Source organism: Diabrotica virgifera, chromosome 2 (genome assembly GCF_917563875.1).
Source record: "Diabrotica virgifera virgifera chromosome 2, PGI_DIABVI_V3a".
Taxonomy (NCBI): domain Eukaryota; kingdom Metazoa; phylum Arthropoda; class Insecta; order Coleoptera; family Chrysomelidae; genus Diabrotica; species Diabrotica virgifera.
The window spans coordinates 197,058,066-197,083,072 of NC_065444.1; the positions used below are offsets into that span (position 1 = coordinate 197,058,066).

Consider the following 25,007-nt stretch of genomic DNA (forward strand, 5'->3'; position numbering starts at 1 on the left):
ATTCAACTTTATACATTTAATTTATAAATAACTTTGAAAAACTCCTGATACAAGAATAAAAAACCGCTAAACGCCTTAAAAATGAGTGGCGCATACAATATTCCAGCTACAAAAGATCTGATATGAATATTACGTGGCGCGAAAATGTATTTTCATTTTGATGCAAAACAAAATTCTAGTTTTATTTTAAAAGATTTTTTCATAATATTTGCTAAATTTGAAGTAAACGCGCCACAAAAGAGTTTCAAAATTCAAACTGTATCAAAGTTACTCTGTTGTGGCGCGTTTTACTTAAAATTTAGCAAATATTATGGAAAAAATCGTTTAAAATAAAACTAGAATTTTGTTTTGCATCAAAATGAAAATACATTTTCGCGCCACGTAATATTCATATCAGATCTTTTGTAGCTGGAATATTGTATGCGCCACTCATTTTTACGGCGTTTAGCGGTTTTTTATTCTTGTGAGTATATTATATTATGGTTTATTATCAAAATATATTTTTCTTCACTAAGTAACCGGTACAATGATTTGTACCGGTTATATTAGTTTATTAGTTTTAAAACTGGCAATATCCTTATAGATCATTTTCATATCCGTTAATCTCCAAGCATTGCAAACAAAAACGGCAATCTCCAAACTAAAATATTAAAAAAAAACAGTTTTATTGTTTTAATTTAATTTTGTTAGTTTCTACAGTTTTTCGCGGTTTCCCAAAATTATGGAAATTGTAGATTGTCGACTTTGATTTTACACCCCTCATTTATGTTGTTTTGGGAAGTAGTTATTACAAAAATAAATTACGACAATGTAAAAAATAAAGATAAAGATTGCTAAAGATTTAAGTAAAATAAGAGCATCTGATAAATTTATAGTTAAATTTTTTAATGTTTACTAGCAGCATTTATTTTTAAAACGTTCTAAAATTTTGGGCCACATAATGGTTAAAAGAGCTATTTGATACATGTTGATACTTACTCATTGTCCTATATTTATAACCATTGAACTGCTTTAACAGCATCAAATCTAGCTGACCATCTAGTAAATTCTAGTAGGCATACAAGTCTTTTAACCGATATTTCACAACAACTTGTCAATACATATCAACATAAATTTGGCAACAGCACTTTTGGTACAAACATATCTACATAAAAATTGTTCCTGGTTAAACTTCCTATCTAAATATCACTTTTTAAAGTCAATGATACTTTTTTTTTTACAAAAATATATTCAAAAGAAAAAGCAGAAAGAAACCCAAAAGAAAGAAATTTTGTTTTTTGTCCCATAACTTTTGTCCACGAGGATATAGGTATAGACATTGCTTTACAGAAAAAACCTACATATTTCTTCTTTAAAGTGTTGTGTAGTAGAGGTAATTAGAATTTATAGTTTTCGAAATATGATTTATCAAAGTTCGCCACTCACAGCAATTTTGGGCAATTTTCCTTGTTATTTCGCAAATATTGTTCTGTAACTTTTTTCTACGTAACTTTAGGTATATGCAATGGTACAAGTAATAGGAATAGAAATCAATTATTACCTTTAAAATGGTCTACTGTGTAACGTTGTACGACTTTTTTTAAAGAGATTATGGGTTTTCAAGGATTTATACTTTTAACGATTTTTTATAATATAATATAAAAATAAAATAATATATAAATAAATATATAATACATTATATAATATTATATATTATATAATACCTAATATAAAAAAATATTATTTTTTACATTTTTACGATTATTTTTGAAATTTCTCATTATAACTTTTTTTTCTTGTACATGAGTATACTATATATTGCTCAATAAAGAGGGCTTACTTTATGTTCTTTAAAATGGTGTATCATGTATATTTAAATACATAATGGAAACCGAGTGATTCTTTGATATTTTTTTACCTGTATTATTTAAAATTATTTCTTTTACAAAAATTACATAAACATTAGTCTTAGAAAACATCACTTTAGTTAAAATTATTTAAACGTTGACATTTAAAAAATTTTCAAAATCAAAGTCCATTTCTTCGTTAGCATTAGCTTCAATATCTTCCTCTGACACCTCAGTTATCTTAGAGTTCCCACAATTAGTACCCATGCACATGCACCCTTTGCAGAATATTGAACAACTAATTCCTATCTTCCTACAACCGCAGTTTTTTGTACATCCTTTGGTACATTTACATGCTATTTTTTCAAGCAACGCTTGTGGTGCAGGAGCTTTGACAGTAAATATTGGAATTAATCCATATTTTGAAGTTTTCCCGGCCGAGTCAAGTGGATCCAAAGTATTACCTATAAAAAATAAGATTCAATCATAACACACAATCACATAAAAAAGGTATAATGGAGAATTTAAAAAATAATCCTAAAATCAAAAATCGTTGCAAGTACTTATTACATTTTGAAAAAGCATATCTTATTCAAAAATAATCCTAGAATTTTTCATAATACACAATTTTAAAGTAAACACAATAAGCTTTCTTTTTTATTATATAATAATATATCTAAATGTAGAAAAAAAAGTTATGGGATATTTAAAATATAATCGTATAAAATATAAAAACTCGTTAAAAGTATAAAGTCTTGAAAAAGATAACCTCTTTAAAAGAAGTCGTACAACATTATACAGTAGAAAATTTTAAAGGTAATTTATTTCTATTCCTCTTACATGTACCATTCCATATGCCTAAAGTTATGTAGAAAAAAGTTACAGAACAATAGTTGCGAAATAACAAGGAAAATTGCCCAAAATTGCTGTGAGTGGCGAACTTTGAAAAATCATATTTCGAAAACTGTAAATCATAATGACCTCTACGAAACATCATTTTAAAGAGAAAATATTTAAGTTTTTTTTTTCTGTGAAGCAATGTCTATACCTATATCCCCGCGGACAAAAGTTATGGGACAAAAAACAAAATTTCTTTCTTTTGGGTTTCTTTGTGCTTTTTCTTTTGAATATATTTTTATAAAAAAAGTATCTTTTGACTTTAAAATGTTATATTTAGATAGGAAATTTAACTAGTAACAATTTTTATGTAGACGTGTTTGTACCAAAAGTGCATAGAACTCACCCTAATGTAACTTGTGCCCAGGGACTAATTCACCCATTTCTCAAAAGCGCACCCCTTTAAATGGTAGCACTCCGCGGTTTTTTGCTTATATAGAGATTAATTGACCATATGAAATAATAAAACCCCGTTAACGTTGTAGTTCCTCTCTATAGTACATAATCAATAGCCTATTGTGCCGATGAATATGCCCTGGGGATGAGTGTTTTATTAATTTTTAAAACCAAAAAATTATTTTTCAGTTTACAATCAATTCACAATAGTCCAAAATTGGAACTTAAGGTGGACTTGCCTAACAATGAGACTGACCATAGACCAGTACTAAGTGATTTGGAGAGCCCTGATATCTTTATAAACCAGTCTTTAAAACCTGTGGAACAAGTATCTCCCACTTCCGTTATAGATCTCTCAAAATCAGATGATGATACTTCTATAGAAGACAGCCCTACACTTATATCAAAAAGAAAGAAAGATGTCACAAAAAAAGACAAAATAGACTGTCTAAAGAAAAACATTTTTAGGGGCATTGATAAAGAAAATTTTTATATTGAGTGTACTCCAGAAGCCAAATCCCCTAAAAAGATTGGTAAGAAAAGAGGGACTGTTAAGAAACCCCAGAAATCAACAATTACCCAGTTATTTAATGAAATATCTACAAGAGAAAAAAGGTAAGTTGTTGATTTATTATTTTGTGTAACAGGAAATAGCTTCAAAACAATATTTTGTGTAATGTACAGCTGCAGACACTCAATAGTTTACACCTTAAGTTTTACATAGTAATAAGTACTGTAAAATTGCAATTTCGTACGCATTTGCTAAATGTCAAAGTACCGACTTGTTAAAAATTTTGTGCGTATCAAAAAATAAAATGTTATTGTGTTACTGTTTATTATTATTTGATATAAAATATTATAATTAACATAAAAATTATATTTTATAAAATATCAAATAATGATAAACAGTAACACAATTAACACTTTATTTTTCGATATGCACTAAATTTTTGACAAGACTTCCTTATTTTAGTTATTAATAACATAATACATTTTATTCAAAAAAACTTCTTTCTATAATTTCCATTTTGCTACATTTTGTAAAATGCAGTGTGGGCCGAAATAAAGGAGTACATTTTTTAGTTGAAAATAACTTTTTTGTTTTTTGGGCGATCTAATTTCTTTTTGCAGGGCTAATAGCCTAACATGTCCTCAACAAGACTGCAAATTTGGAAGCAAAAATAATGTACAGGGTCAGACTTATGAGCTCGTTGCAAATGAAAAATGTCTGAGCTAAAATTGAACTGATATGCTCTTTCGGTAGGTTAACTATCTAGAACACTTCAGTAAAAAGGAAATTTTTCAAAATTACCGGACTCGCAAAATATTATTTTTTTTTTATTTAAATAATGTTCAGGACACGCCTTCGCCATAATATTTAAAAAAATCCCGAATTTGTAAAATATCATTTCTTACTTAAATTAGGAAATCTTATTCGAGTACTTTTCTAATATGTTCACCAGAACGAAACCCTTTTAACACTAAATTACATCTTTTCCATCGTAAGTGTCTTAAGAATTTCTCACACGCTCAAATATGTCAATTTTACTTAGTAAGCCATGACTGCTTAGGTTGCCATGGAATTTGTTTGACATTTCTGTACGTTAGAATTGAAAGGGCGGAAGTCACTTTCAGTTTATTTTGCAGTAGATCAAAATTAGTGCTCTTAATTTGTACACCATAATTTTAAATGCCTTTAAAATTATCAAATGATGTTGCAGCTTTACGATTTAAAGAAAAGTGATAAAGCATACTTTGTATTTTATTTTACAGTAACGTAATCGGCGGTAAGTTGTTTTGTATTGAAATAATAAATAATTTAGGACTACAACCTTTTTTGTTCTGTGGTACTATATCAATAAAAAAACAGGACAGCCGCCCTTTTGGTATGATTTTATTAGGAAAAGAACGTTCTAATCAGAACTTAACATTACAAAAATAATATAAAACTAAAACTTAAATTAAAAAGCATTTAATCATCTTCGGAACATGAAGAATTATTTTCGTTAACGACAACTTTATTTTTTGTTGTTTTTAAAGATTTATAGTAGGAATGGTAAATAGAAGGTACCCATTCTAGCAATTCCATTAGGTGGTTATATTTTGAACTATCAATTGGAATTGAATTGGAATTATTTATTTGGTCCAATGTCTTTGGTAGGAGACCATCGACAGAACTGCTCATTTTCCTTTTAAAATTGACAGATTTAAAATTTTCCTGGGAAAATGTTGTTTTATAAAACATAATGTCAGGGTGGTCTCTTTCGACTTTTAAGTGCACAATTTTAGAGAATAGAAAGGGTTCATTGTTTGTGTTCCGTTTCCGATTCACAAACGGGCTTGTCGATTGTTTGCCCATTTTTCAAAGTTAAAAAAGTCACTTGTTTTCATCTCATAAAACAATAAGTGGTTTTAACGAACTGCAGGTCCTTATAAACTGGGCCCAATCATGAGATACAGAAATATTCATAGTAGGCAGTCTTTTCTTCTTCCTCTCAATTAGTGCATGTATTGTGTCTGCTTCGTTGTGTGTATGCCTATTGAGTAAATATTTATGATGAATTCTAACTACTGAGGTGTTATGGACATATACATACAAAATAAAAAAAAAATTTCGGTTTTGGCCAGAGCAGTTGTCTGACCAAAATGTTACCTCTTCTGTTGTAGAAGGTAAATTTTTTAACCACATTATTACAGCGGAAGCTATCTCGTTGACACCTCTTATTGCAATAGACTCGTCCCACATGAAGCATGAACTATCATTATAGACGGTAAAATTAAATGTCCATAACTGCTTTAAATAAAACGATTTTCCATCAGTTAATATAGGTATAGGGAGACATTTTTGCAAATCCATCATTGCTACGACTTCTTTTAAATTCTGCTTGCATCTTATCTTACCTTACCTTTTTAACTTGTATCTGTTATCTGCGTCGTTCAAATGATCTGCTTTTTTCTTTAAAATATCTTCAACAGTAGGATCTGCCTCTTTTCGCTTATTTTCAAAACTGTCACAGGTGTCACATGTATCAATGTTAGGAGGCTTGAAATGAAGATTGAACTCAGTAGAACCATCCTCTTTGCTCTTGATTCAGACATTTTTGGTTGTTATATTTATTATCACATTAATCTCGATAAAGAAAAAATTACTTTTATCTATAAACCATGCAAAAACATTTGCTTATAACTTCAATTTTTACACAGCTGACAGGCGGTTGTCCATAGAGATTGGACTGCCATCTTTTTAACAATCAGTGTGCCATGCAAAAAAGACCACATAGGGCTTTTTGCAACAAATTTCACAGTGGACATCCGACTTGCAATTTTAGTAATATTGCCTGTACAACCACCTATTAACCACCATTCGAAAGATAACACCTTTAAGTGTATTATTGGCTGCATATCTCCATTTGCTGTAAAAATGGACTACCGCCCTTTCAATTCTAACGTACAGATTTATAGTTAAATAAGAAATTGGTCAGTTCATAATGCCACTTTTAAGCAAAGAGGACAGAATATTAATCAAATATTACCGTGAAAAATATAATTATGGTGCAAGAAAAATTGTAAATCCATTTCCTGAGAAAAATTGGCATATTGGAACGACAGGAAAGTTCTTAAGACATCTAAGGGAAACCTATGGGTCTATTGAACATAAAAGTGGAAGAGGAAGGAAGCGAACCTCAAGAACTGAAGAAAATATTGCTAGAGTAATGGTTTTTTTAGGAAATTTGCAACCTGGCCGATCTGTTGGAACAAGGAAAATCCCAAAAGAAACTAGAATTCCCCACACATCAGTTCGAAGAATCTTTAAAGAAGACTGCCATCTTGAAGTATTTAAAAAAGTTTACTGTCAAAGACTTACTGCCAATGTAAGAAAAAAAAAACGACTGGAAAGACACTAGAAAAATATGGTTTTCAGATGAAAAAATGTTTTATTTACGGCCTCTCAAAAATACCCAAAATAAGAGGGTGTATTCTGACGTATAATTAAACAGCTAGAGCATCTTTTAATTGATAAAAGTCATTTCTCAAAAGGTGCAAATGGTCTCTGTTGCAGTATCCATGTTGGGAAAATCTCGTCTGATTTTTGTTGATGCCGGTTTAAAACTTAATCCAGAAACATATCAAGAACAAATCTTGCAGCACCTATTACTTGAAATTGAATAAATATGTTATGATTACACTTTCCAGCAGGATGGTACTCCTTCGCACACTTTCCACAATACAAGGATATTCTTGAGTGAAAATTGCCCGGACTATGTTGAGACAGAGATGTGGCCACATAAGACAGAGCCGTGCGGTACATTTTTTCAATATGATGCAAGTCTTCGAAATGCCGCCCCTTAAATATTAGTGAAACTTAATTTTTATCTTTATTAAAAGAAACTACACAAAATGAACGAAAACTTTTAGGCCTGGATCAGCGTACTAGAAAAAGTTGATTAATAGCAAGCTGAAAATTTGTTAATAGCTTAAAGGTGTCTAGTAGGACAAACTTTGATGTACGGGAACACTGGAACAGGGGAAGTTTTAATTGTGGAACAGGTTAAAAATTTGTAACGTCAGACTACGAAAACGTCCCATGTATTTTGTCGGACAGAACTTCCAATTGATTTGTTACCAATTCATTAATCTCTCACGAAAAAATCAGACTGCTATTTATCACCTGTCATAATTCCTGTCATTTGACATGTTTTACGTGTCGGACTTATTAAAATGCCCAGTTGGTGATAAATACCAGTCTGATTTTTGCATGAGAGTTTAATGCAAGAGTAACAAATCAATTGGAAGTTCTGTCCGACAAAATACATGGGACGTTTTCGTAGTCTGACGTTCCAAATCTTTAACCTGTTCCACAATTAAAACTTCCCCTATTCCACTGTTCTTAAACATCAAAGTTTGTGCGCCGTGACACCATTAAACTATTAACAAATTTTCAGCTTGCTATTAATCAACTTTTTTTTGATACGCGGGATCCAGGCCCATTTTATTTTAAAAACAAAACATACTTTACATTATGAAATACATATGTATTAACACTACATTAAGAGTAGGTAGGCGCAAAATTTGCTTGCAATGCGTTTTAAATGCATTAATTTCTTTTTCGAATCCTGAGAAAACTAATTATTATTTTTGAAAAATTTAAATGCAAAATAAAAGATTACATTATTACCGAGGACCGAAAGTCCCTGCAAATCTCTCTAATGTTTATTTGAATAAGTTAAAGGGTGAAAAAAAAAGAGAAAATTGAGTATTATTTTTAATTTCACATATCTTATTCAAAAGAAACCTTTTGTTTATCCTAAGGGACTTTCGGCCCTCGGTAATAATGTTATCTTTTAATCTGCGTTTAAATTTTTAAAAAATATTTATTCGTTTTTTCAGGATTCGAAAAAAAGTGAAAGTATTTAAAAAGCAATGCACGCAAATTTTGCGCCTATGCTCTCAAGTAACATTTACAAAAATTATAATTTTACCCTTCTGACTTTAATTTTGGCAAACTCGTCAATCAGAATGGGTGTAGTCTAGTGGGGATTAGTGAGAACTCTATTGAAATAAGTGCTAAATTTTTTATTTTTGTTTGTCTTATGGAGCTTCGTTAATAGTTTTTAATTTTGAAAAACTTCTTTCCCCACTAGCTACCGAGACAGGGACTGTTAATATAATTCTCAGTTTACAACTACATTTGGGTATAAAGAAATTAGGTCATTTTGGTGCAAATAGTTCAAAACCTCTAAAGGTTTCATGGAGTATGGTATCAGTTGAAATAGATCACTCAATTCTTCTATTAGAAGATCATTATATCATCAGATTTTTTTTCTTTTTCTACTGAAAGTATTGAATGAAGGTTCATACAATATTTTTCTAGTGTTTCATCATATATTTCCCTTAATTTAAAAATATATAAAAATTTAAAATTTTTATGAATTTCTAGAAGTGAAAATCGATCAATCAAAGAATTAACGGCAATGTTTAAAATATAGATGAACAAATTTATTTTTTTAGCTTCATCTGTTAAGAGCTCATCCACAGATTTTCCTAGTCAAATAAAAGCTTTTTCTCCTGGCTGAATTTTATTTTCAACTGGAAATTCGGAACTTATATCAAAATTTTCTGTAATTTCATTAAAGTTTCATTTTGCTCATTGTCTTTAACTTTTCATTTTTTCTATAGTTTCTGACTACATCTTTACACAATCTGACAATTTTTTTTATTTTACTGATTATGCCGCCCCACTTGTGATGCCGCCTGATGCGACTGCCTCGCCGCATCATAGCACGGCACGGCCCTGACCTAAGAGCCCAGAATTTAATCCGGTTGACTATTCAATTTGGGGAATTTTCGAACAAAATTTGTATGATGGATAACAATTTGAAACCATCGAACAGCTCAAAGAAAGAAAGCAGTTTGTTTGGAACAATTTTGAACAGGGTGTAATAAATGGGGCTATCAATTTATAGCGCAGACGACTTCAAGAAGTGGTAAACAATAATGGTGGCCACATTCATAATATTTTAGTCATAAGTTTTAAAATTATTAAACTGTTTTCATAAATGTGGTATTTGGTAAAATGTTATATTTTCCTAATTAAATTAAAAATAACGATATTATGCGAATTCGGTAATTTTGAAAAATTTCCTTTTTACTGACGTGTTCTGGATAGTTAATCTACCAAAAGAGCATGTCAGTTCAATTTTAGGTTAGACAGTTTTCATTTGCAACGAGCTCAAATGCACCGTTGCTTAATTATTTTATAAGTCCGACCCTGTACGTTATTTTTGCTTCCAAATTTGCAGTCATGTTGAGGACATGTTAGGGTATTAGCCCCACAAAAAGAAATTAAATCGACCAAAAAAACAAAAAAGTTTTTTCAACTAAAAAATGTACTCCTTTATTTCGGCCAACAGTGTAGATTTATTTTAAGGAAAGGCAGCTTTAGATTAAATTCGATTCGGGGTCACCACCATTGACTGACACACGTTTCTGCTTTTCAGCGTCTTCAGAGCCTCCTGTGGTGTATCCCGAAGCGAACTGAATCCAAGCTGTTGAAACAGCTATCTATATACAGAGAAAATTCTCTATAGGTCGGAGTGCAGAATCCTTGGCAACTATCTGTTGCCTGAGCTTTTTATAAATTTATAAAGACACATTCTGATTTATTTGTCGTATGGCATAGATACAATAAGAACACATAATTTAAAAAAAGTATATAAAACATTACATGAAGTATCACAAACGAACATCTAAAGTCCATTCACTTTACAAATTCCCAACTGTAAACAAACGCACGTGGAAGCTAAACAGGGCCGTACTGAGGTGTATCATATGTTTTTTAAAAATATTTACTTTTGAAACTAATACCGTAAGAATTGCTTGAAATTTAATTGTAAACAAAATTTTATGTTCTTTTTAAGGGGAAAGGCGTAAAATATCGGCTGTCAAAATTTTTAATGTGCTTTAAATTGTATTCATTTTTTCCGATTCCTGAGAAAACTAATAAGTATTTTTGAAAAATTTAAACTTAGAATAAAATATTACCTTATGACCGAGGGTCAAGAGTCCCTTAGAATAAATAAAAAGTTTCTTTTTAGTGAAATATTTGCAATTAAAAATCACCCTAAATTTTCTCTTTTATTTTCACCCCCGTAACTTATTAAAATAAACATTAGGTATAGAAGTTTTCAGGGACTTTCGGCCCTCAATAATAATGTAATCTTTCATTCTGCCTTTAAATTTTTCACAAATATTTATTAGTTTTCACAGGACTCGAAAAAAATGAATACATTTAAAATATATTGAACATTTTGACAGGCGAAATTTTGCGCCTATGTCATTAAGAAAAATTAAAATATTCATTAACTGAGATATACATAACAATGTGAACGTTTTGAATAAAGTAGCATCATATTATAAGGTTATGTTATTTATAAGTTATGTTTTTGCTAAGAATGTTTTTTTTTCGATAAAATATTTACGTTTTGGAATATTTGCAAAAAACCGTCTAAAAACGTGGTTATTTTGTTGAAAAATGAACATATTCACTCACAAATAACTCGAAAAGTATTGACTTTGTGAAAAAAGTGAAAAACCGCTATAGAACAAAAGTTGCCTAGAATTAATCAATTTATCCATTTCCGGGCCTATTTTGAATGTGTATTTTTTTGCCAGGACCAAAGCACACATCGGCACAGTATTACTTTTTTCTTTGACATATTAGCTATATGTATGCCAAATTTCATGTCCATCTAAGCGGTTCTTTAAAATTTGAAGGTTTTGTAACATTTTACCGTGAGTGAATGGATTATTATGAAACTGCATTTTGTATACTTTTTCATGTCCAGAAGAGGAAATGAAACTTTTTGAAACATCAATAAATTAAAATATAAGTTTCTCTTACCTTTATAAAACTGATTACCACAAGCTATTTTTACTTTTGATGACTAAATACTTTGGTTATGGATACTAAAAGTTCACTACACAGACTACACACTATAAAACTTATAACTAACTATAAAAAACTATAAAACACGACCAGTCTTAATTAATAACTCAACAATAACTACTGTAAAGTACATAACATAACACAAAATAATATTATCTTAAAAACCAACGCTAAAAAATACAATTTAAATTTGCAGATGCAGACTGACAAGTTAGGACCTGTAAAATGAGAAACCGCCTTGTTTATGGCAATAAATTATATTTAATAGAATTGGAAAGAAATCCTTTGTAAAAGGTATAAAAATTTTTTTATTAAAAAATCCCTTAAAAGGGCTACATCACAACAAAACGTTTTCGATTTTTATAAAAAATCATCATCAGTGTTAGATAAACTGGATGCTAGCTGAGCCACAAAAGAAAAATATTTGGGTAAAAACCCTTTACATAAAATATAGATGCCTTAAAAGTGCATACTTCAGTAAAAAGGCCTGTGATGGTCACATGGCAAACAGGATAATGCCCTAAGGTAAGGTATACAGGTTTCCCAACACGTGGGATCCAAATTGAGTTGATCACATTTCAATGACTTAATGGCAACTGGCAACTCAGTTGCCATTAAGTCATTGAAATGTGATCAACTCAATTTGGATCCCACGTGTTGGGAAACCTGTATACCTTACCTTAGGGCATTATCCTGTTTGCCATGTGACCATCACAGGCCTTTTTACTGAAGTATGCACTTTTAAGGCATCTATATTTTATGTAAAGGGTTTTTACCCAAATATTTTTCTTTTGTGGCTCAGCTAGCATCCAGTTTATCTAACACTGATGATGATTTTTTATAAAAATCGAAAACGTTTTGTTGTGATGTAGCCCTTTTAAGGGATTTTTTAATAAAAAAATTTTTATACCTTTTACAAAGGATTTCTTTCCAATTTTGTGATTGATGGTATACAGCCAACTACAGGAAAACCTTTTTCTTTTCCTTGTGGATTTTATATTTAATAGCTTCTTGACGAATGAGTGGACGAATTGTTAACACGTGCGTTTGTTTATGTTGGGAATTTGCTATGTGAATGTGGTGTAATGTATTAATATAATGTAAAACATTTTCGGTCGCATTCAGGAACTCATCGAAAACTCCAGGGTACCGCCTTCGGGGGCATTCCTCAATAACGTGGCGGACGGTCTGCCGTTGCGCACCACAGTCACACTCAGGAGTAAGGGCCTTTCCCATCTATGCAAGCTGTCAGCACATCTACCGGTACCTGTTCTTATTCTGTTCAGCGCCGTTCATGTATTGCGGGGCAGTTCAAAGCCTGGCGGTTTCTGATCGATACTGGCCATTTGGTGTGATTCCTGTGGTGAGTCGCTCTCCCATTGTCTTCTCCAAGCGTTGCTGAGGTCGAAATGTTCCTTATGTAGGGAGGTGGCCCTTAACAATGGGGATATCTGGAGCGCAGTCTGTTCATTTCGATATCAAGCTTATCATGGTGGATGGGTAGTTGATGGTTAGCCTCGATTTTTCGATATTCTCTGAGAAGAGAATGACTTCTTCTTAGTTTCGGCGGTGGAATGTGACTCAGAATGGGAAGCCAATAGTTCGGTGTTGGTCGAATTGTACCTGAGATCATTCGAATTGTCTGGTTTAATTGGGTGTCAATGATCTTCGTGTGTTTGCTATTGAGCCATACCGGCGAAGCATATTTAGCCGCCGAGTATACGAGTCCGAGAGCGGATGATCTGAGTACGGAGGCTGAGGACCCCCATGTGGTGCCACATAGCTTTTGGATTATATTATTTCGCGTCTTCAGTTTTTCTGCCGTTCTTTGTAGGTGTTCCTTAAAACTTAAAGTTCTGTCAAGAGTCACTCAAAGATATTTTGGTGTTGAGTTATGAGTGAGTAGTCTGTTTTCAAAGTGAACGGAGAGTTTTTTTGTTGGCTTGGGCATTATTCAGATAGAAACAGCACACTTCAGTTTTCGTTGCATTGGGCCGTAGCCTCCATTTGCGAAAATATTCACCCATAACAGTAAGGTCATCCGTCAGTATTGTTTCTGTAACATTCATGTTATTATGTCTTGCTGCAATGGCCCAATCGTCAGCGTAGCCAAATTTCTGCGAAGTTGTCCTAGGTAGGTCCGCGATGTATAAATTAAAGAGTAAGGGTGCCAAAACAGATCCCTGTGGCAGTCCATTGCTGAGCTTCATTTGGACACTTATTAAGTTGCCCATTGTGACGTGAAAAGGTCTGTCGGTGAGCATGCTATCAATGAGTTTGGTTACCTTTTGGCATAGGATGGCACGGATCAGTTTGCAGATTAGTCCTTGTCTCCAGACGGTGTCGTATGCAGCTGATAGGTCAATAAAAGCAACGGATGTTTTTTGCTTTCTTTGAAAACCTTCTTCAATATGTGTTGTTAGGGATAGGATCTGATCTGCGCAGCTGCGGTTAGGTCTGAACCCTGCTTGCTCAATAGGTATCACCCCAAATATGTTGTTACTAATTCCGTTGTGGACTAAGCGTTCCAACAGTTTATACACACAGCTCAGCAGTGCAATCGGTCGGTAGTTTTGGGGTCGATCATTTGCTTTTCCTGGTTTCAATATGGCTATAATGGAGGCCTTTTTAAGGGAATGGGGGATTTCTCCTGATTTCAATATATCTGTGTAGAAATCAGCCAGCCATTTTCTAGCATATTTGCCACAATGGAGTAAAAATTCTGGATGTATTTTATCGGAGCCGGGTGCCTTTCCAGACTTAATTTCTGATATTGCTGAGGTAATTTCTTCTGGAGTAAACTCGTCAGAGTATTCAGATGTAGGCGGGCATGCATTCTGATAAATAGCGGACATGGGAGGATCTACAATATACATCCATGACCTGCCCGCTTATCTAGATAAACTTCCAACAGAATTCTGCATCCTTAGTACTCAAATATTAGTAATGAAAATGAGTACTAAAATGAAATAAGGAAAGACAGCTTTAGATTAAATTTGACTCGGGGCCACCACCATCGGCTGACCAAGGTTTCTGTTTTTCAGCATCTCCAGAGTCGCCTGTGGTGTAGATTTATTTTATTATTAATTTTAATCAACCTATTCTGGGTCCGCAACTGATAAAGTCACTTTAACGTAAAATGTTTGTTTAAACAATGTTAAAAATTTAAAAAATCAGCTAGTAGATAATATGTAAGGGTGTAAACTATTCAATGGCCGTATCTGTACCATAGTTTTCTGCAATGCATTGGTAAATAAGGAATGGAATTAATGTATATAGGGTGAGGCAGATAACTGGCCTATTAGAAATATCTCGAGAACTAAAGGCAACAGAATCATGAAAATTGGAATAAAGGGGTTTTGAAGGATGATCTATTAAATGAAAATATTTTCATCTCTTTGCAACTTCCGGTTATACCGGAAGTTGCTTATAACTTCGTTTTTTTTTAAATGGGATAACCTGTATATTTTTACATTTTTGGATTCTCTTCGATGTCTTCTTTCTTAAAATATAAGGTTTTGTAATATTATACAGGGTATTTTAAAAGATAATTACGTTTTTTTATTAATTTCGTATCAACATTCACACCCTGTAGAATTGTAGTAGTTTGACATCTAAAACTCTACTTACGTTCAAATGATTTTTAATATACTCTACTATTGTTAAAAATCATTAGTATAGCTAAATTTTTAATTTTAGTATACAGGGTTGGTCGAAACTCGGAATGAGTATTCTCTGAGTTTTCTTAAATGGAACACCCTGTATTTTTGTATTGTAGTGAAATGATATTTTATAGTACTTTTTTATTTCTTAAGCATTCCCTATACCTAACTGCTTTAATTTGTGAGTTATTGGTGATTCAAGCTAAACATTAATTGCAACAAAAAATACGTAAAATTTTATTAGGTTGGCCGTGAAAATACTCAATCCCAAATAATTTTTCAGAAATAAATACATATTAATCCAGACTGGTCCTTAAAATTACCAATAATGGTTTAGCTATCGAAATACCTACTTAGTTAAGATTGTTGGTGTCTAAATATAATACTAAAATACAGGGTGTTCCATTTAAGAAAACTCAGAAAATACTCATTCCGAGTTTCGACCAACCCTGTATACTAAAATTAAAAATTTAGCTATACTAATGATTCTTAACAATAGTAGAGTATATTAAAAATCATTTTAACGTAAGTAGAGTTTTAGATGTCAAACTACTACAATTCTACAGGGTGTTAATTTTGCTACGAAATTAATAAAAAAAAAACGGAATTATCTTTTAAAATACCCTGTATAATATTACAAAACCTCATATTTTAAGAAAGAAGACATCGAAGAGAATCCAAAAATGTAAAAATATACAGGGTGTCCCATTTAAAAAAACGAAGTTATAAGCAACTTTCGGTATAACCGGAAGTTGCAAAGAGATGAAAATATTTTCATTTAATAGATCATCCTTCAGAACCCCTTTATTCCAATTTTTATGATTCTGTTGCCTTTAGTTCTCGAGATATTTCTAATAGGCCCTTTATTTGCCTCACCCTGTATACAAACTCATCTAAGTATACTCTATTCACTGAACTTGGTTCCAATTATTTAGTATATTTAGTAATTAATTTTGTCTACATAATATTAATATAGTGGTAGTAGCTATTAGTAACCTATTGTTGAGAAACCTGGGTAATGACAAAAAAAATGAAAGCCCAACTTAAGACATTCGAGAGAAAGATACCGAGAAAAGTGTACGGCCAGGTGCAAGAGGAAGACGGCCCATAGATAATCAGGAGAAATGATGAAATTAATGAATTAAATAAAGGGTATGATATTATAAGATTTGTGAAAAGTTAAACACTGCCATGGCTGTTATGGCTGGGGCATGTCCAGAGACAGAAGATACAAAGACCACAAAGAAAAATTACAATGGAAGACGAGAAACAGGAAGGCCCAGAACGAGATGGTGGGATGATGTAAAAAACGACCTGAAAACTGAATGTAAGACAATGGAGGAGAGTTCTGAATGGAAGGACATAGCCAGACAGGCAAGGAACCATTCATAGTATGGTATAACTAGACCCAAAGTGAAAGCTATCCTCCAACACCATTGTTCTATATGGTCCACATAATGTTCAGAAAAAAGTCACACCATTTTGAGCATCGGGTTTGGGGGGGGTGGAGAGGGGGGAGAAATCGGTAAATTCGTAGTTTTTTATGTTTTTCGTCAATATTTCTAAAACTATGCGGTTTAGCATCAACAACTCTCTATACAAAAATGTTCTACATTAAAGGACCAGGCAACACTCCTTATGGAAAAGTGGTCCCGGTCAAATTTGATGAAAGTTTGGTCAATGATACTTCTTGAAGTGTAGATTAAAAAAGTCCATGGCACCTGGGTCTGAATAACTACTATTCTCGAGTTACAGCCTTCTGAAGTTATTGGATTCGAATGCTCGGTTTACGTTAAGTGCACTAATTTACGGTCAAGTTAACGAAAATATTTATTATTAGAAGAAGAGAAACTCATGTTCTTCATACATACTTGCGTGTTGTATATGAATTCGTGGTCAAAAATAGTTGGATCGTATTTTAGTCTTCAGAAAACCTCCGAAAAGTCTTCAGAAAACTAAAGAAGTGCAGTATAAAAGGTGCTGCTAGATCGATATAAGCATTATCATGTTTTCATGAATGCTTCTCAGTTATGGAATACCAGCAAAACTACAGTTCCACCTTATCTTTAGAAAACTACTGAACAGTGGCGGATCTAGGGGGAATGGGGGTAATTCCACTCGTAACATGTTCCAGAATAATTAAAGAAAAAATTGTTGAAACATAAAAAATACATTAGTTGACATGAAACTTGTACCGCATATCAAATATAAGACAGGCAGAGAACATGGACTTCATTTCAATACAAAAAAAAACAAACTAAATGGTAGTTTGTAAATGCTAAATATTAATTACAATTGTCTATGGAAAGATCGGGTTTAAATCATCTTCGACTATTCGTATGTTAACATTTTGCTGATTTCGGTTAGATGCATCTAACGTCGTGTTAACTAACGACCTATCAGGATACTTAACATTGGGTTGATGTCTTGCAAAGCCTAAAAACCATAACACACTGGTGATATGAGCACAAGTACCTACAGTTCTCGCACCAGATTGACAGGTAATCGGTTCTTCTACAGGCTCATCTTCATCATTATCTTCATCAACGGTATAGGAAATGAATACTTGGTGTTTTGTAGCTTGCCGAAACCTAGAAAATATTCGAACTCTTAGGCAGGCCGCACATCAAGGAACCACGAAACGTAAATCACATTTCATGGAAATAAAACACTGCTAAACAAATAGACGTCCTGCCATTTATGAAACTCTCCGAAAATAAAAATGTTTTATGAGCATGAATCACACTCGCTTCATTGGTAGGCGGACTTCAAGATTTGTTTACCTGTGTTTTATTTTCATGAATCGTGTTTAACGTTTCATGTTTCATGTTTTACGTTTCATGTTTCTTTGGTGTGCGGCTTGCCTAATGAATCCCGGTTTATCCATATTCTCATCAATTTGAAACTCTTCGTCATTTTCTCTTATTATTTTATCTTGTATGTAAGATGGTGCCAGTTTAATTTGATATATCCCAATCGTAAGGTCTTTTAGCTAGTCTAAGTCGAAAACAGGAAAGTTAGCAAAATCATGATTATGAAGCCTTCTCCATTGACCATTTCTTCTATATGATTATACCTAAGTATGAATATTATAGTTGTTATAAAAATAACCCTACAAAATTATTCTCCATAATATTTTGTATTAAAAAGCTCATCATCATTGGCTGTAGAACCCCTGGTGGACCTCGGTCTGTTCGAGAATCAGCTTCCATTCCATTCTATCCTCCGCCTTGGTTTTCCAATTTCGTACTCTTAACACCCGTAACTCATCTTATCTGGTCCTTAAATCGTACTCTGGGCCATGGGCGCCTAACCCCTCTGGCTTTTCGGGTGCTTTGAATTATATATGGATATTCAAAGTATACAAAATATAATGTGCAACATCTTCACGTTTGCCACCCCCCTAAAAATTTTTATATGGGCGCCCGTGCTCTGGGCTTACGTCTTTTCGTCACACTATCCGCTCTTTGGTTATAAATGTGTTTTGATGGCTCCATCTCGTCCATTTTCGTTAAATAAAGTTATTTCATTAATTCTGGAACATGTTACCGGTGGAATTACCCCCATTCCCCCTAGATCCGCTACTGTTCAGTAGTTTCCTAAAGATAAAGCCGAACTGCAGTTTTGCTGGTATTGCATAACTGAGAAGCATTCATGAAAACATGATAATGCTTATATCGATCTAGCAGCACATTTTATACCGCACTTCTTTAGTTTTCTGAAGACTTTCCGGAGGTTTTCTGAAGACTAAAATACGATCCAACTATTTTTGACCACAAATTCGTATAAAACACGCAAGTATGTATGAAGAACATGAGTTTCTCTTCTTCTAATAATAAATATTTTCGTTAACTTGACCGTAAATTAGTGCACTTAACGTAAACCGAGCACTCGAATCCAATAACTTCAGAAGGCTGTAACTCGAGAATAGTAGTTATTCAGACCCAGGTGCCATGGACTTTTTTAATCTACACATCAAGAAGTATCATTGACCAAACTTTCATCAAATTTGACCGGGACCACTTTTCCATAAGGAGTGTTGCCTGGTCCTTTGAAATAAAAAAGGTCCTATACATAATCCTTCTAAAATGAACGGTTCAAAAGTTACGGAGGTAGTATAGTATAATTGTTCCAAAAAAAAGGACTAACCCAGACATCTAAAGTAAAAGTTTTCCTCCAACGCCAAATTGTTCTATATGGTCCACCTATTGTTCAGTAAAAAGTTACACCATTTTGAGCGTCCGGTTTGGGGAAGGAGGGAGATGGGGGAAAAGTCGGTAAATTAGTAGTTTTTTTACGTTTTTCGTCAATATTTCTAAAACTATGCTTTACCGTAAACAATGTTCTATACAAAAATGTTCTACGTGAAATTTAAAACAAAAAAGGTCCGATACATAATTGTTATAAAATCAACGATTCCAGAGTTACGGAGGGTAAAAAGTGGATGTTTTCGATACTTATTATATTTGTTGGGCAATTTATAGAAATTTTCCTTAACAGGATTGTGTTTTGTAAATAAAATTTACTATTTCAGTGGCCGATGATATGTTAGTGATAAGCCCTTGAAGAAACGTCAACCTCACCACCCAAAATCTTCATCAATTGCCCAAATAATATAAAAAGTATCGAAAACCTCCACTTTTCACCCTCCGTAACTCTGGAACCGTTGATTTTATAACAATTATGTATACGACCTTTTTTGTTTTAAATTTTATGTACAACATTTTTATATAGACCATTGTTTACGCTAAAGCATAGTTTTAGAAATATTGACAAAAAACGTAAAAAACTACTAATTTACCGACTTCTCCCCCATCTCCCCCCCAAACCGGACGCTCAAAATGCTGTAACTTTTTACTAAACAATAGGTGGACCATATAGAACAATTTGGCGTTGGAGGAAAACTTTTACTTTAGATGTCTGGGTTAGGCCTTTTTTGGACCAATTATAATATACTACCTCTGTAACTTTGGAACCGTTCATTTTAGAAGGATTATGCATAGGACCTTTTTTATTGCAAATGTAATGTAGAACATTTTTGTATAGAAGGTTGTTCATGCTAAACCGCATAGTTTTAGAAATATTGACGAAAAACTAAAAAAAATTCGAATTTACCGATTTCTCCCCCCTCTACCCCCCAAACCCGACGCTCAAAATGGTGTGACTTTTTTCTGAACATTATGTGGACCATATAGAACAATTTGGTGTTGGAGGATAACTTTCACTTTGGATGTCTGGGTTATGGCATTATTTGGATCAATTATATCATACTATCAGGGTTGTGATGCCAAAAGAAAAAAAGGAGGGTATGGTTCATCATTTTTCAGTGCGTCACAAATGATAGAAAAAAAGGTAAGTCCGTGATAATATACATTTTAGTGACATGACATTTTAGTTAAATCTGACAGTTGTCACATTTTATTTGCAATTTGGCATAAAAACAAATCAATTGTGTTTATTGCATTTATAAAATGGTATTTTCTTTAATTTGTATAGTCTTATAAATTGAACAGATTATATTCCTAGATATATTATATAATTCGTAAATTAGCGCCATCTATTGACAACTAGAATAAATGTTATAAATGTCACCGACAAAATGTAATCACTGACGTGCGTTTTTTTCTGTCACATGCAATTTAATGCGTTAGAAAGAAATCGACAAACTGTGACGCACTGAAAGATCCTCATGAGAAAAAGCATAATTAATTTTGGGCTGTTTGTCAAATCTTGACTTCTACTGGAAATCACAGCATAATCTTTTTGTTTTTATTTTTATATATTCGGTTGATGAAAGGAAGTGTATTCACAATAACTCAAAGCTCTAGAAGAGATCAATGGGAGTTAACTTTCGGTGCCGTCAAATCTTGGGGCTCCATACTTAGATGAGTTGAACTGTGACTGCCAATCAGGGTAAATCCTGAGATATAGGCAATGAGGGTATTTGGGTACTACTTCGATTTACTTGATATTTTTACAGTAAGTAGGGAATAGCTCAAGAAACAAAGTCTACCCTATGCCGATGTGCGCTTTTATCTTGGGGGTGGTTCCCACCCCTTCTCGAGAGTGAAAAATGTTTTGGTTAAAATAGCCACGGAAAAGGCTAGAGAACCTAATTTTAAGTCAAAACTGTTATATGATTATTTTTTGAAAACTCAATACTATTTGAGTAATTCGTGGTTGAAAATTGAACATTTTCATTGAAAAATGTCACCTTTTCCGACGGATTTTTGCGAATACCTTAAAAACTATGCATCTAACAAAAAAAACTGTATAAAATATTTCTGTAGTTTATAAAAAATCAAAGAGATTCGTTCCTTCATAAATCTTCTAGTTAAAATACAAAGAGGGATATGGTAGGAAAGAAGAGTTTGTTTTTTTTGCTGCATGCTCAAATCGGTGTATTCAACTTGAAATAACAGAGAAACTGTCGATTTTAGGTGTATAATGATACTAATAACTTTTGTAGTGCTTGAAAAGACCTTTAAAATGAGCAATACTAATTGTCGATTACATGCAAACTAAGCGAGATATTCTGCAAAAAAGTTAATGACTAATGTATTTTAAGAAGAAATGAGAAGTATATTTATCCCCTCATCCATCAGAATTCAAATACATCGTTTTCCTTCTACAATATTTTTTATTATAGTGTTCTTTCTATCAAAAAGTTGGGCTGGATTAAAATGAATGGTTTAAAAAAAAATAAGATCAAATTATAGAGCGCATTTTTAAATGTTCTTAAAAATCTTCCTTTTCCTCCATGTAACTCGAAAAAGATAAGAGATACGAAAAACGATATAAAAATGTAGGGCTTTTTCAGATAAAAATTTCCTTTTTATTTTTCATTACTGTATCTCTTATCATTTTCAAGTTACATGGAGAAAAAGCAAGATTTTTAAGAAAATTTAAAAATGCGCTCTATAATTTGATCTTTTTTTTCAACAACCATTCATTTTAAACCCGTCCAACTTTTTGAACATAGAAATAACACTATAATAAAAGGTATTGTAGAAGGAAAACCATGCATTTACATTTTGGTGGATGGGGGTTAAAATTATTTCTCATTTTTTGTTAAAATACATGAGTTATCAATTTTGTTTGCAGCATATCTCGCTTAGTTTTGATGTAATGGACCTTTAATATAGCTAATTTTAAAGGTCTTTTCAAGCACTACAAAAGGTATTAGTAGCATTATACACCTAAAATCGTTCGTTTCTCTGTTATTTCAAGTTGAATACACCAATTTAAGGACGTACCAAAAAACAAACTATTTTCACCTACCATATCTCTTTTTGTATTATAACTAGAAGATTTATGAAGGCAAGTGTCTCTTTGTTTTTTATAACCTACAAAAATGTTTAATATAGTTTTTTTTTAGTTAGATACATAGTTTTTAAGGTATTCGCAAAACACCGTTCGAAAAGGTATTATGTTTCAATGAAAATGGCCAATTTTCAACCACGAGAATATCTCAAAAAGTTTTGAGTTTTCGAAAAGAAATTATGGAACAGTTTTTGCTTAAAATTAGCAAAAAATTTTCCACCCCTAAGAAGGGGTGGGAACCACCCCCAATATAAAAGCACACATCGGCATAGGGTAGACTTTGAATTAGGAGATAAGTAGAGGCTAGTCCCAAAATTTCATTAAAATCCATGCAGTAGGATAGAATTCGGAGGTAATATCCTATTCTTGCTCCCATTGACTGGCAATAGTCTGGGACTTATACTTGGATTAAACTTGTGGATTAACTCCCAATGGGATCACCTGAGATTGACTTAAATTCCCAACTTGAGATACATTTGGATTTCCTGAATCAGGGCGAGTCTATAACTAACTGGGGTTAAGTTGAGACTAACGTTGGACATACTTAAGACCCTAATTAAATGAAAAAAAGTTAAATAGGCGAAATATCAAAATCTATCAAAAGGTAAAAGTATAAAGATATACGAAAGGTATCAAAAATGCCTTAGTCTTTATCAGAGGTCTTGAAAATACAAGTCGAACTTTCACTACATTCTACTCGGCGGAAAATTAATTTAAATTCAAAAGATATGCCTTTTTATAGAACAAAATTATTTAAAGAGGGGAATAGCTATACTTTGTGTATGGTTTGAGCGGTACATAAATTCATGAAACTGACGGAATATTTTCGTTCAGGCTTTCTAAAGGGTAATAAAAGATACAAACAGACTGGCCAGTAGATAAAGTATTACAGCGAGGGTTGGTCTAATGAGGAATTTTGTATCACAGCACACGAGCGGTATGTTTTGAAAAGGTTTTATTACGGTATTACAGTAAGTACCGATAGGCCTAACTGTAAGTCAGAATAGAAACTTCAATGTTGAGGCAATCACGCAGATTCGGTCAGATAAATTGTACAGATACTCGAGGAAGATCATCAGTGATTGATTGCAGCAATTAGAGGTCATAAATCTATGCCGGCTCCCACATCCCCTTTGATGACACCTGCGGCATTTGTGGACGAAATGAGAGAGAAAAACATAAATTCCAGATACCTGCAAATAAATCCTGTATATCATTATAATATAATCCTTTACAAAAGAGCTTTAATACTAATGTTAAGAGTAAGTACTTTGTTTGATGATATGAGGTCGTCACCAACCTTTGAAGATGTATTCTTAGAAATTTTCGCTGGACAGAACAGAAATCGATGAGGTCCGTGAAGTTGGCCCGAAAAAGGAAGGAAAAAAATGTGACCGACGCTATTCGATTGTCAATTGAATACGTTTGTCAACTGTGTTATTTCGTTAGTACCATCAATTTTTTTTATAAAAAAAATGTTTTTTCGGGCTAAGTTCACAAGTCCTAAAATTTTCATAAATTCGACAAATCCCTTGCTATGTTGTTTGTCCATCGTTTTTAATGTTTATCCACCGCATAAATATGTTTGTCCACCCACTGAATTTTTTAAAATAAAAATAAAATTATACATTGCTTACGGATATTACGATAGTACTGCTGAAAAAGTACGTCAGACTCCATTTAAAAACTGTTAAGTACACATTAAAAATAACTACCAGTTTGTCCACTCCCCCGCAGCGTTTGTCCAACTTCTTAAAGTGAGTATCCACCCCCTCGGAGACTTTAAAATTAATTTGTAAATTTTCAACGAGGGCCAACTTTACGTCACCTTAAAAAATCATTAAAACGTTACTCCGGGCGCATAATCCTCACAGGGGACAAACGGGTAGTTAAGATTCTGCCCCGAGTAACATTTAAATACGTTTTTAAGGGAACGTGAAGTTGACCCGCGTTGAGCATTAAAAAAAAATTAAGTAAACTCTCCGAGTTTAATTAATTAATTTATTTATTTAATATATTTTTTCTACAACTGTGTTAAAAATGCATTTTTGACGTTATACTTCTTTAGGCGCGATAGGGAGTGAGTTTTTATTATTCTGAGCGCATGCGCACAGAGACAGTATGTTGTTCCTTGCCAAATGTTTTAAGTTACATGTATCAGTCCCAAAAGAGGTGTGGAAAAATATATTAGTGTTTTTAGTAAATATATTTATTTTAATTTTTGTGTCTTTGGATTTGTCTTCCTTGGCAGTAAGGTAATACGTATTATTAAAACATTTTTATTTAATATTTCACTTCGTCTATTTGTTACCGTGGTTTGTCATAATGTCCGAGAAACCGTCAAAACAATGTCTTCGTAGCCTCATTGGTACAGCATTCGACTACGGATCGAGAGGTCCCGGGTTCAAATGAATTGCTGTCTTTTTTTTAATTTTTGGATTTTTGGAAAGTGGTAAA

At 32.7% G+C, this 25,007-nt stretch overlaps 1 protein-coding gene across 1 annotated transcript in view; it reads left to right on the forward strand.

Moving 5' to 3' along the window:
- LOC114330511 (uncharacterized) overlaps positions 1-25,007 on the forward strand; it is a 63,899-nt gene that overhangs the window by 13,938 nt on the left and 24,954 nt on the right. Inside the window, exon 3 of the mRNA XM_028279855.2 lies at positions 3,309-3,734. Within this exon, the coding sequence (XP_028135656.2) occupies positions 3,309-3,734 (426 nt within the window). The remainder of the gene's footprint in view (positions 1-3,308; positions 3,735-25,007) is intronic.